Source organism: Oncorhynchus kisutch, linkage group LG1 (genome assembly GCF_002021735.2).
Source record: "Oncorhynchus kisutch isolate 150728-3 linkage group LG1, Okis_V2, whole genome shotgun sequence".
NCBI lineage: Eukaryota > Metazoa > Chordata > Actinopteri > Salmoniformes > Salmonidae > Oncorhynchus > Oncorhynchus kisutch.
In genome coordinates this window covers 47,986,177-48,000,352 of record NC_034174.2, presented here as the reverse complement: position 1 = coordinate 48,000,352, position 14,176 = coordinate 47,986,177, and the positions used below count along the sequence as shown (strand labels likewise).

The window sequence follows — 14,176 nt, the reverse complement described above, 5'->3', positions numbered from 1 at the left end:
ATCATTTGCCCATCTGAAACCACTTGCTTGCTTTCACCTTGTCCTCACCCAAAGAGCTGTCCAATGCGGTGGTGCTGAAACAGCGTCTACACTACCGTGACGTGCGCTGCATAAATGCGTCACCACAGTGAGCTCTCCTGCGGGGGGGAGGGGGGGGGGGGGGTACACTTGAAGACAATCGTCAATCTGAGGTATTGAAATTAAGTCGTGCCATTATCTTACACATCTCAAACACCCACACAGTATACTGCAATGCTAAAAGAAAATAGTGCCTATTCTTGCTCTTGCATTTTCCTTGCACATTAACAACAACAAATCATAGAGATAACGCAATAATAACATAATTATTAAGTTTGGGCGTGCTTCAGGTGATGGTCTACTTGGCTGACGTAGTCTATGGTTAGGCTCTGCACAGACATGTTTGGTGCACATACATTACTGTTATCGTAACCTAGTATTAATTCTTATACTCCTGCAAACTTGAATAAAAAAATAGAGGGATATTTTTAGATATAACTTTTCCCTCTGACGCTCTTTCTCCCCAACTGTCTCTCTCGGGACTCGAGCATAGACCCTATCCCAGGTATAGACTCGTTGACGTCAGAGACCCTTCGTAATTTGACGTGTAAACATTCTCGTCCCCTTCCACGGTTTACTCTCCGCTTGCTTTCCTTGATGGTTCAATAAGACAATAACGCCGTGACAGGTCCTCTCATTCCCACCCAGCACGTTGAAGGAAAAAAGACACGAACCAAGGGGAACCAACATACATTTATTTATTTAATATTACTTACATTTTCGTTTTGAATTGTCTTATATGCTTTCTAAGAGCATAAATCTAGTCGTATTTTATCTGAGATGGAAATGAGATGTCGCCCAACAACGGTAATGTGCTGTGCTTTTGTGGTTCTGTTCTCCATCGCTCGTTCCGTGGATGCTTCATTCGGGGACAGACAGTACCTCAACGAATGGGCGGTGGAGATTCCGGGAGGACCGGACGCCGCAAGGTCCATCGCCAAAGAACTGGACTACCGACTAGTCCGCCAGGTATGTAAGCGCCACAGCAACGCCCCGAGACCACGTTTATCCTCGAGTAGTATTTGAACTGTGTACTTCTCTCTTTACACTATACAATTAATATGTTAAATTTGGCTCAGGGAATATCCTTGTCTTGGTCTCAGTAGCCTATTCAGCTTTGTTTTATAAATTATTCAATTGGTTGTATTAATACATAGCTGTTGAAAGCTCACGGAGGGCGCCACGGCAGCCTTGTTGCTGATGTTGTAGCCCGTACAGCAGCATCCTTACTGAACTTCAGCTTCAGCCAAGATTAAAACACTACAACTATAGTGATTGGTGTATTCTGTCAATCATCTTCATTATTCTGGTCAGAGTGAGCAGGGAAATTCAATTGTGTAACTGTTACTTTATATTAAGTAAATTGATATCATCAATCAAAAACAAATAATTTAGTCTATCAGTGTATTTGGGCAAAATATGGGGATCCAATCCATATTTTAAGACTTATTATTTTGAACAAGTTCATTTTGTACTGTATACAATAGCCCCCTTCTGTAAATATGTCTATTGCCAATGTTGTAATTCACTGTCTACCTTGTCCAAAACATTAGGCCTGTACACCCCCTGATGAGCTCTCTATAGTCCACTCAGAGGAACCTAGCTCTCTGACTACACAGGTCAACAACCTATGTTTCCATTCGGCCAGGGGGATTCGTGCCATATCAGCATTATCAATATAATAGGCCTGAACTGTGGCTTAGAATAGTTTATAGGTTAGGCCAAAATAATTTATGCAATTTTATTTTAATTGTATTTTCTCCCTTGACCAAAGCACCCTCTAGTGGCCTCATGGGTGGGTGTTTAAAATATTTGTAATAATTTCGTAATGAATAAACTTCTTTTTTTTAACACAGAAAATCTGGTGTTTCTATGTCAAACGGTTTTGTTATATTTCAGTCTACTGTGATGTATATAAAGTCTAATATTGGGATGTAAACTCAAAATGCAATACATTTAAACTATATCTGACATGGTACAGGTTTCTTCTTTTTTTTGTGTTAGGCATATGCTTTTGTTTCAAACTAGATTTATTTAAGAATACCAAGAAACACTCTGTGCGACCCTGATTTAAAAGGTAAACAGTAATATCTGTGATTGATTCATTATTTGCACATTTGCACAATTTGTGTGATATCGTGACAAACACCTGTAGATTCCGTGGGTTCAGCTGTGTTAACCTTGCTTTCTGAGGAAATTGCTGAACAAAACCTGCTGTAAATACAGTCAGGTCCGATATTATTTGCACCTTTTATAAAGATGAGCAAAAAAGACTGTATAAAATAAACAATACAAATACTGAGCTATAAAAGAAAAGTGAAAATTATATTATTGTAAATTAATACAATTGCTCAGAAAAATAGATTTGATCAAGTTATATAAAAAAAATCTCCAAAATATAGGGGTCAGAACCTTTACTTTCAAACCTCCAGCACCCCCCCCCCCCTTTTTTTAAAAACATTTATTCAGCTAGGCAAGTCAGTTACAAATAAATTCTGATTTACAATGAAAGCCTACTAGGAAACAGTGGGTTAACTGCATTGTTCAGGAGTAGAACAACAGATTTTTTACCTTAAATAATACTTATTTTCCACCATAATCTGCAAATAAATTCATAAAAAATCCTACAATGTGATTTTCTGGAATTTTTTGTTCTCATTTTGTCTGTCATAGTTGAAGTGTACCTATGATGAAAATGACAGTTCTCTCTCATCTTTTTAAGTGGGAGAACTTGCACAATTGGTGGCTTACTAAATACCTTTTTGCCCCACTGTAGCTCAATATATCGATTATTTATTCTATGCAGTCTTTTTTGTTCATCTTATCAAGGGTGCAAATAATTTGGGACCTGACTGTATAAGTACCAAGGAAACTGGCACGGCTATTGTGGTATCTGCCTTCCAGTCACATAAATATAATAATATAATATCAACATCTACCGACGTTTGAGAACGATCTAAGGTAGCCTATTGATTTAACAAGCTGTTCAAGACATTCAAAGTGAGATGTGTGTAACATGACGCAAGGCGCTTGTATGGCGATGCCAAAGGAAAATGTCCATCCTGGGTGGACAATAAGGTTCTATTCTTTGATTCTATTCTATAATTAAAAAGGATTGCATTGATAATTACATGCAGTCCTCTGTTAGGGGATTGACAGGAAGAGGTTAATGGTATTACACCACAGCTGTGAAATATTCAACAACCCACCACTCTCCTCGTCTGCAGATTGGGACGCTAGAAAACCATTACTTGTTCAAACACCAGACTCATCCTAGCAGGACGAGACGAAGTGCCGATCACATCACCAAACGCCTGTCTGAGGATGAGCGGGTAAACAATCCTGTATCTGTAACATTGTCTGCGTTTGAACTGGTACCCTACGTCCTATTTAGTGCTCTACTATTGGCCAGAACAGGACAGTATGAACATAAGTAATTGACAGATTGTTTTGGCCTGTGTGGTCCAGCGGGTTATAGCTGCAGAACCCCGGCACGCAAGTATGCCAGAGTCGGCATACGTTTGAATCCAGCCCACTGCCCCTTTGACTTTAGCCTGGGTGCCAGTCTGTTTCTGCTATCATGCCAGCTACTTGTGAGATTGTCATGCCAACGACAATGCCTTGGCTTGACAATGACAATGGAGCAGGCGAAAGCACAAACAGATCTGAGACCGGGCGACTTCGAGTCCTCCTCCCCTCTATCTTCCCATTTCTCCAACTGTACTATCGCTTAAATAAAGCTCAATGAATATGAAATGAATGGGACTGCCCCACCCCTTATAAAAATGTTGATTGATTCTCTCATCTCGTTGGGTGTCTAGGTATCGTGGGCGGAGCAACAGTATGAGAAGCAGCGCAGTAAGCGGGCGTCGCTGGGATCATGCCGGAACTGTCCAGTGGACAAGCTGTTCGATGACCCCATGTGGAACCAGCAGTGGTACCTGGTATGTCCTGAAGAGCCACACATTCCTTTATCTTTCTCATAGGCTAAGTCATACCCAGTTGGTGACATATCAGTTTGGATATTAAGATTGGTCTATTAAGGTTGTTTTTTGGTTGTCTGGTGGTCCATGTGGTGTTTTGGTTATTTTGGTTGTCATGGTGGCTAATAGCTGATGCCACAATGTTAGAATTCAAACCCTACATACACAGCAATCAAAAATGTGTTTTCTAACACTAAGTTGGGTGTTTATGTTATTTATGGTTATTTGGTTCTCATGGTGGCCAATAGCTGGTGCCAGAATTGAAGTCCTACATAAACTGCAGAAAATGTGTTTTCTGACCCAGTTCAGATTCAGCTGGTGTCTTCTGCTGCCTTCTGTTTGGCCTGATTCACAAACACAATCCTAGCCTGGTCCCAGATCTGTTTGTGCTGTCTTCCCAATTCCTAATGGGCATAGTCACTAGGTATTGGCAAGACAGCACAAACAGATCTGGGACCAGGCTAACACAATCCCAGAGCCTTCTGAGATTCAGCGCTGGCAGGGATAGACAGCTCCCCAAATGCTGAGTGTGTCACAGTGCTGAGACTTTGCCTTCACAACCCTTTTGGATGTACAGTCATTCATATTGTTTAGTGATGAGCTTGCAGGTCTTGTATTAGGGGTTTGAATATATGTTGTGGGTTAGTTTATATCACAATTAGCACCTGTCAAAATGAAAGGAAAACTTTGTGTGTGTGTGTGTGTGTGTGTGTGTGTGTGTGTGTGTGTGTGTGTGTGTGTGTGTGTGTGTGTGTGTGTGTGTGTGTGTGTGTGTGTGTGTGTGTGTGTGTGTGTGTGTTTCATAGCGAGAGAGGATGAGACAAATATCTTCAGCAATCAAGCATGAATATGAATAGGACACTTGAGAAATGTGAGACAATAGGTTTTTACTCTGTGATAAGCAAATGAATTAGTAATCATCCAAAATCCTAGGCAAAGGACCCATTTGTTGAATTGAACATGCTGGCCTGGTAGGCGATTGTAAGAGAAATCAACTTTCTCCCACCTTAATCCAGTGGAACGGAATAGGCCGTCACGCATTAAGGCCCAATTTAGTGGTTATTTTAGCCCATTGAAGCCAAGTGGATGATAGTGTCACAGCTGTGTATTCCCTACCCGGATACATTACAGACAGCACATTCACTTTGTCCTGTGTTCAGGATTAACCTATCCAATTGGACTCCTATTCCATGTCATTAGTGATTGATGGATTTCTTTCATCGGTTATGTTTCGATAGCTTCCAATAATAGCATTTTAGCAATTATTGTGAGAGTGGAGAGAGCAGTTTGTAATGGTTGATTCAAAGTACTCGGTCATTTATTAAAAGCATTGGCCGTGTCCAGATACCTTGCGTGTAACGCTCGTCTCAAGAAGAGGAGCGTGGTACGTGTTCATGATCATTTATTCAAACTGAACACTCAAACAAAATAACAAAGTGGAACAAAACAAAACAGTTCTGTCTGGTGCAGAAACACAAAACAGAAAACAACTACCCACAAACCCAGGTGGGAAAAAGGCTACCTAAGTATGATTCTCAATCAGAGACAACGATAGACAGCTGTCCCTGATTGAGAACCATACCCGCCCAAAACAAAGAAATACAAAAACATAGAAAAAATAAAATAGAATGCCCACCCAAATCACACCCTGACCAACCCAAAATAGAGACATAAAAAGCTCTAAGGTCAGGGCGTGACATTGCGTCCTAAATAGTAAGCCATTTGGGTATGCTGAAATAGAACATTTTATAGTATGTGAAATGTCAAAGATTGTTTATGTTTAGATGCCAGGATGTCTTACTCATTTCGGCTTTTTATCTAGTGCAAATTCGCTACGTGCTACCGAGGAAGATAATTGTCTCTTCAGACCCACCTGTGTTTGACAACAGGCCTAGCTAATAATCAGCTGATAATCAGACAAGGGGATTGAATATCGAAATGAACGAATGGTGGTAAACAAAGCAATTGCGCATAAGATGACACATTCTCAGTATGGGTGAGCCTACTATGTTGATATGTGTTACTTACTGAGTATATTTTTACTAAACAGTATGTTCTAAGTAGTATGATTAACACATAGTATGTCATTTCAGTAAGTAGTAGGCAAGACATATTTCAGACAGCCATTAAGTCACTGTTTCAAATGTCTTAATCAGTTTTCCAGTCAACACCTGTTATTTCAAAGATAGGACGTGTGTTGTCTGTCTGTTTACATGCGTCAGTGTGTGTATTTTATCTGCTCTATCCATTTTCCCTGAACTTGATGTTATGAGTCACTCATTACAGGAAATAAGAAAATAAATCGAGATGGCCCCTTTTTACTTATCTGGGCTGATGATCCTAATTGAATTGGTCATGAAGTGCTCTCATTTACTGTACGTCAGTAAACGGCCATGGCTGACAAACACCTACTCCCGCCCACTCACTTGTGACAGCACTCTGATTGGCCTGGGGTGGCCCTAGGGACTGTCAGTCAGGGACATCAAATAGGCAAGAAGCAACGAGACAATGTCAATGTTTTATTACTTACATTTCTTCTATGACGGCTTTATCTTTAGGAGGGCATCTACTCGACTATAGATCGGTAGATATATAGAAAGAAAGAAAGATAGAAGGAAAACAGTAGTAATAACCAAGAAAATAGAGATGTGAGGGAGGGGTGGTTGGGAGGAGATAGAGGAAGAGAGAGCAGCAATGAAACCGTAGTTATTGAGAGGATAGAGTGATCGTGAGAGGAAGGGAGGGGGAAATGAGTGCGTAGAGAGGTAAAGGGATGGAGGGAGGGATGGAAGAAGAGGACATGGACAAAGGTATGGCTGTACTGATGGACAGCAGAAACGAAGGGAGGTTGAGTTAGGAGCAGAAGGAAGTGAGGGAGAAAGACAAAATTGAGAGAGGGAGGGATGGAGAGAGTGATGTGGAGAGAGGAAAGATGGAGGGAGAGATAGTGACTGCGTGCAGGGAGAGTGTGTCCCAGGAGTGGGTGACTGCCTGATAAAGCAATCAAAGGAGTGACTCATAATAGATTGAGATTCCTAGCTCCGTCATGGGCTGTGTGTGTGTGTGTGTGTGTGTGTGTGTGTGTGTGTGTGTGTGTGTGTGTGTGTGTGTGTGTGTGTGTGTGTGTGTGTGTGTGTGTGTGTGTGCGTATCATGCGTGCATGCATGCTGATCTCAGGTCTCAGTTTGTGCACGTAAGCGCGTGAATGCCGATGTGTTTGTTTACCGCAAGTGTCCATTCTAAATGTATGCTTGTGCGTGCGAGCTGGGCTGTTTGGAGACAACAGGTTATGTGCCAGTCAATAGATGAGTCATCCAATAAGATACCAAGACAGAAGAGCTACAGAAGCCATCAATAGGACTGCACAGCTTGATTTCTGATATCTCCGATATGCTGCCCCATTCATACGTTTTATCATATATGTCATATATTCCACTGTTTTGTCAACCGTCCCTGTAGCAGAAACGAATGGTGTGGCATCTGTGTGGATGGATGAATAGGATGGTTTTAAAGATCATTCTAAACAGAGACAGTCTCCCACAACCACCCTGATCCCTTCACTTCCTCCAGTAGCCAGAGGGAAACAGAGAAAGGGGGAGCTAAAGAGGAGAGAGAGAGAGGGTAGATGGGCGAGAGAGAGAGAGAATCATTGGGGAGGAAATGGAGCAGGGGAGAGAGAGAGAAACAGAAAGACAGGGTCCAAAAGAGAGCGCAAGAAGATGGAGAGACGTGATTGAGAGGGAGCAAGAGGAGAAGAGAAAAATAAGGCGAGAGAGAGAGAAAGGAGAAAAGGAGAAAGGAGAAAAAAGAGCGAGAGAGAGTGGCGTTCCGCAGTGTCTGTGCATAATGCGGAAGCAGAGCAGCTCCAAAATGTTCCTAGTCTTTTTTTTGTCCTGTCTCCTGCTCTGAATCATCCCATCTGCCCTCAGGGAGGACTGCTGCTAGCACGGCACTGCTGTACTCTTACTCCCCACTGATTAGCCAATTAACACTAGTTGGGCGCCCCACACATATACACACTCATTACATGCATTAAAGGGACCACTGATTATTAGATAGAGGATTGGTAGAGGTGACAGAGGCTTAGCCTTGCACTATGACACATAATCATGACATATTATCATTTTATTACACATCGCAAGATTCGCAACCTTAGCACGGTCTTCAGTGAACCACTTATATACATAATTTAGTTCTGGGCTGAAATATTAGTCTGAACACTCTACATAACAAGGTTTTCTACCGTAAGCAGTCAAGAGAGCCAGGACAAAGCAACATATTAATAATGAATTGCTAAAGGTCCATGTGGGACATGACTGTCTCCATTAGCGAAGATGGAGCTTGTATAGCCCGACGGCCGTCTTAGGTTGACCTTTCTCCATTCTTTTCTTAATACTTGATTTTCACAGAGGCAATTTAGGTGAAGTACCTCATTCCTTAATTGTTAGAATGTTTCAGTATAGGTGTGCTACTTCCTGTATGTAAATTCTGTGCCAATGTCATGCGTATGTCAATGAGCTTATAAGCTCTATGAACACTGTATATATGCTTTAGGAATAGGGTTCAATAGTTCAACAATTGTCATGAAAACCTCTCTCTCTCCTCTTCCAGTTTATATGACCTTAATGTATGCTTTAATGCTATATGTACTGTATACATGATTTAATTACAAATAACTAAAACTGCTCTCTCCTCCTCCTCCTCCTCCTGTGTCGGCCATTCCAGCAAGACACTCGGACGTCGTCCTCCCTGCCCAAGCTGGACCTCCACGTAATTCCCGTGTGGAGGAAAGGGATCACAGGGAAAGGAGTGGTCATCACCGTGCTGGATGACGGTCTGGAGTGGAACCACACCGACATCTACCCCAACTACGTAAGTCCACATTTCCATGGCAACAGAAATCACTAAGGGAGACCGTTCCCATAGCAACATCGGTGACACTTACACAGCCATCCATGGAGCACTAATAAGCAGTAATAAATTGCAATATGATAGGTGGTGATGACGGTTGTAAGCGTGCATAGATTATAGAACTGGAAATTAATAATAGGTGGAATTATTATGGTCCTGGATAATTTTTTTGTGGTTGTGTTGACAGGAACTACAGTATAGGTGGCTTGGAGGCAAACAGTTCTTTCTCTATGAGACACAAGGCATTGGGAGACAGCCCTAGGGTCTTTCTAGAGAGGCAGATTGAGAGAGAGAGAGAGAGAGAGAGAGAGAGAGGAAGTATGACAACAAGGCTGATAGAATCGACTCTGACTATAATTAGCACGACTGTGATTAATCAAAGGGACTTCAAGCGAGACGCTTATCCATCTTCACTCAAAGTCTCGAAGCAGACCTGTTTCAGTGATTCTGATGCAGTGTAGGTATAAAAGTGTAGCCTGACCTCAGAGCCATACGAAACATACTATACAATTTTTTCTGCATCGCCAAGACTTATGATATGTACTAATCATGTAGTTACTTTAGACAGAAACAAAAGTAGGTAGGTAGGTCCGGGGAGGATGGGTGGACGTATACCTCGAACCGACTAGCCCTTTCCCTAAACCTTTTCGTGTTTCTTCGTTAATAAATAGAAGAATGTCTTCACATCCCGCTGCGCCTTGGTCTCCTCCATTCAACGAACGTGACAGTAGCAATAAACCTTTCAGACAAAGACATATTGACAAATGTTCGACATTCCCCTTTCTCAAAAATAATGGCTTTGTTTCAGCCCTAAATAATTTCCTACCTCGTCCTCTTGTCTGGTGTTCAACCATCCATGTAATTTACAGTCCCTCTCAGTGACAGGTCCCCGGTGCGGTCACCTAAGTGGGTTAAGTGGGTTGACAGATTGGGTTCTGGAGCGTATGGTGATTTTCCCTTCTCTCTCTTTCTTCTCCAGGACGCAGCAGCCAGCTACGATTTCAATGACAACGACCCTGACCCCTTCCCCAGATACGACTCCACCAATGAGAACAAGTAAATTGTCTATTTATTTTAGGGATATGCCTGCTATCATGTTTTTGTTGTTATGAGAAGCGTGTAGCATTTTTCACACACATTCGTCTCTTTTCAAATCCTCACTTGTATATTCATTATTTACATGCATAGGCATATTACTTATGTGGGCTATGTTGCATAGTAGCCAATAAAAATGATCTTGACATTCAATATTAATTGGAAAGTACATGTTCCTCATTGTTCGGGTCCCATGCAGTCTGGTGACCACTATAAAACCCATGTAATCCTGTTCCTAGTTACAGCATCCTCACTGTCGATTACACAACTAGATAAGAAGGGGAGCAGCCAGCTATCCTGCTAGACACACACAGGTCACACTCGCTGGAAATGGGCATATCTGGCACACACAGATGGAGCTGTTGATGTAACAACAGTTATATATATATATATATTTTTTTATTATTATTATTTTTTTGATTTCTCGCAGATTCCCAAGGAATTTATAGATTTACAATTTTTCTACATTTAACGTAAAGTACAGTATTTATTGTACTACATACAGTGAGTATAGAAAGTCATCAACCCTGTTCACCTTTTGTTGCCTTACAGCCTGAAATGAAAACACATAAAATCAGACCTTTTTCGGCTTTATTTACACACAGTAACCCACAATATCCAAAACATAAAAACTAATTAATTACAATGAAGACAGCAAAATACCGTATTTGGATAAGTGAACACCCCACTGAGTTAATACTTGGTGGAACCACCTTTTGCTTGAATTACAGCCATGGGTCTCTTTGAATATGTCTCTACTAACTTTGCACACCTAGACTGTGCAACATTTGCCTACTCTTCCTTGCAGAATTCTTCAAGCTCAGTCAAATTGCATGGTCACCGCTCAAGGACTGCACTCTTCAAGTCATTCCACAGAGTCTCGATGGGATTTAGGTCGGGGCTCTGACTAGGCCACTCAAGGACATTCACCTTCTTGTCCTTCAGCCACTGTATGGTTGCTTTGGAGGTGTGCTTTGGGTCATTGTCCTGTTGAAACGTGAACCATCTTCCCATTTTCAACTTCCTGGCAGAGGGCTGCAGGCTCTCCTCAAGAATTTGTCTGAATTTTGCACTATCCATTTTCTCTTCTATCCTGACAAGTGCTCCAGTCCTTGCTGAAGAGGTCTTGGAATTTGTGATTTTTGGAAAAGCTCAAACAAGACTTGATGTGGCTCTTTTTTCTTGCCACCCTCCCATAGAGGCCAGATTTGTAGAGCACATGTGATATTGTGGTCACATGCACACATTGACCAGTCTTTGCCATAAAGGCCTGAAGCTCCTTCAAAGTCGCCATTGGCTTCTTGGTAGCCTCTCTGATCAGTCTCCTCCTTGCCCGGTCATCCAGTTTTGAGGGACAGTCTGATCTATGCAGGGTCTGGGTGGTGCCATACTCCCTTCTACTTCCTAATAATGGTATTAAATGTGCTCCGAGGGATAGACAAAGTCTTTGAAACCCTGACTTGTGCCTTTCCACAACTTTATCTCGTACATCTTTCCGCCCATAGTGGATTCTTTGCTTTGAATTGCACTACTAAGCAGTAGAGTCCTCTGTGAACAACTGCTTTTAATCTGACCTAATAAAAATCAGTACAATTGATCACAGATGGAAGCCAATTAGCTTGATTTGTGATCTGGAAGGTGGTCGGTTATGCCTCAGAAAGTTTGCAATTGCAATTGTAAGGAGGGGTATTCACTTATCCAAATAGGTTATTTTACAGTTTTTTAAATGTTTTATTCACTTGGATTAAAAAAAAGTCACATTTTATACATTTTCATTTCAGGCTGTAAGGCAACAAAAGGTGACCATTTTGAAAGGGGGTGGTGCCTTTCTATACCCACTGGACATGCCCATAAGATTGTAGCCTGGGAGCCATATATGTTGTACTGTAGGTTAGTGTTTGAGTCAGTAAAATTAGTGCCAGAATGACATTCAGACTGGAAAGATTTAGTTGATAGCCTATCTCCCATTGTGCTTGTTAGCATTAGCTTGTGGTAGATCCCATAGATGTAGAATTACAGAATTACAGATAGTAGAATTATATTAGTTATATGTCTATGCGTACAGTGGCTTGCGAAAGTAATCACCCCCTTGGCATTTTTCCTATTTTGTTGCCTTACAACATGGAATTGAAATAGATTTTGGGGGGGTTTGTATGATTTGATTAACACAACATGCCTACCACTTTGAAGATGCAAAATATTTTTTCTTGTGAAACAAACAAGAAATAAGACAAAAATATGGAAAGCTTGAGCATGCATAACTATTCACCCCTCCAAAGTTAATACTTTGTAGAGCCACCATTTGCAGAAATTATAGCTGCAAGTCTCTTGGGGTATGTCTCTATAAGATTGGCACATCTAGCCACTGGAATATTTGCCCATTATTTAAGGCAAAACAGCTCCAGCTCCTTCAAGTTGGATGGGTTCCGCTGGTGTAGTGCAATGTTTAAGTCATACCACAGATTCTCAATTGGATTGAGGTCTGGGCTTTGACTAGGCCATTCCAAGACATTTAAATGTTTCCCCTTAAACCACTCAAGTGTTGCTTTAGTAGTATTCTTAGGGTCATTGTCCTGCTGGAAGGTGAACCTCTGTCCCAGTCTCAAATCTCTGGAAGACTGAAACAGGTTTCCCTCAAGAATTTCCCTGTATTTAGTGCCATCCATCATTCCTTCAATTCTGACCAGTTTCCCAGTCCCTGCCAATGAAAAACATCCCCACAGCATGATGCTGCCACCACCATGCTTCACTGTGGGGATGAGTTCTCGGGGTGATGAGAGGTGTTGGGTTTGCAACAGACATAGCATTTTCCTTAATGGCCCAAAAGTCCAATTGTAGTTTCATCTGACCAGAGTACCTTCTTCCATATGTTTGGGGAGTCTCCCACATGCCTTTTGGGGAACATCAAACGTGTTTGCTTATTTTCTTCTTTAAGCAATGTATTTTTTCTGGCCACTCTTCTGTAAAGCCCAGCTCTGTCGAGTGTATGGCTTAAAGTGGTCATATGGACAGATACTCCAATTTCGCTTTGCAGCTCCTTCAGGGTTATCTTTGGTCTCTTTGTTGCCTCTCTGATTAATGCCCTCCTTGCCTAGTCTGTGAGTTTTGGTGGGCAGCCCTCTCTTGGCAGGTTTGTTGTGGTGCCATAGTCTTTCAATTTTTTTATAATGGATTTAATGGTGCTCCGTGGGATGTTAAAAGTTTCTGATATTTTTTTATAACCCAACCCTGATCTTCTCCACAATTTTGTCATGGTGTCGCTTGCTTGGTGGTGCCCCTTACTTAGTGGTGTTGCAGACTCTGAGGCCTTTCAGAACTGGTATATATATATATATATGTAATGTATATATATATACTGAGATCATGTAACACTTAGATTGCACACAGGTGGACTTTATTTAATTAATGATGTGACTTCTGAAGGTAATTTGGTTGCACCAGATCTTATTTAGGGGCTTCATAGCAAAGGGGGTGAATACATATGCACGCACCAGTTATTTTTTTCACTTCACTTCACCAATTTGGACTATTTTGTGTATGTCCATTTTATAAAATCCAAATAAAAATCCATTTAAATTACAGGTTGTAATGCAACAAAATAGGAAAAATGCCAAGGGGGAGGGATACTTTTGCAAGGCACTGTATAGCCAACCATAGCAACTCAAAGCAGTCCATTTGACCTCTGACAAAATGCCACATCGTCGGAATCTCTCTTTCTCTCTTTCTCTCTTTCTCTCTCTCTCCTCTCTCTCTCTCTCTTTCTTTCTTTCTGGGCCTTTGTCTCACAGACAATACCTGTAAATGATGACTCACTCTAAGCCAGCTGTGAGGGTTACACAAACACACACTCAGCCCCCCTTCCCACCCCTGTTAGTGCACTCTTTTGTTGTCAATGTACTCTGATCACACACTGTATAATTTAGACTCCAGCAGTAGGCTGTTTATTGTCTCCTATAGGCATGCCCGAATGACATGAAACCAAAGGGCCTTCCATTTTTGGTTGACAAGATTCTCCCTCAATATCAATATTTTCTATGGCAAGCACATAATTAAATGAAGAATCTTACATAACCACATTGAAACGAATTGAGGGACACTGGCACTCTTTC

General features: G+C 41.5%; 1 protein-coding gene across 1 annotated transcript in view; it reads left to right on the top strand.

The window, feature by feature from the left end:
* Nucleotides 1–218: 218 nt before the first annotated feature.
* Nucleotides 219–14,176, top strand: part of LOC109892371 (neuroendocrine convertase 1) — a 31,934-nt gene continuing 17,976 nt past the window's right edge. The window contains exons 1-5 of the mRNA XM_020484865.2: nucleotides 219–1,047; nucleotides 3,306–3,410; nucleotides 3,900–4,022; nucleotides 8,787–8,933; nucleotides 9,952–10,028. Coding sequence (XP_020340454.1) covers nucleotides 859–1,047; nucleotides 3,306–3,410; nucleotides 3,900–4,022; nucleotides 8,787–8,933; nucleotides 9,952–10,028 — 641 coding nt within the window. The 5' untranslated portion in view covers nucleotides 219–858. The remainder of the gene's footprint in view (nucleotides 1,048–3,305; nucleotides 3,411–3,899; nucleotides 4,023–8,786; nucleotides 8,934–9,951; nucleotides 10,029–14,176) is intronic.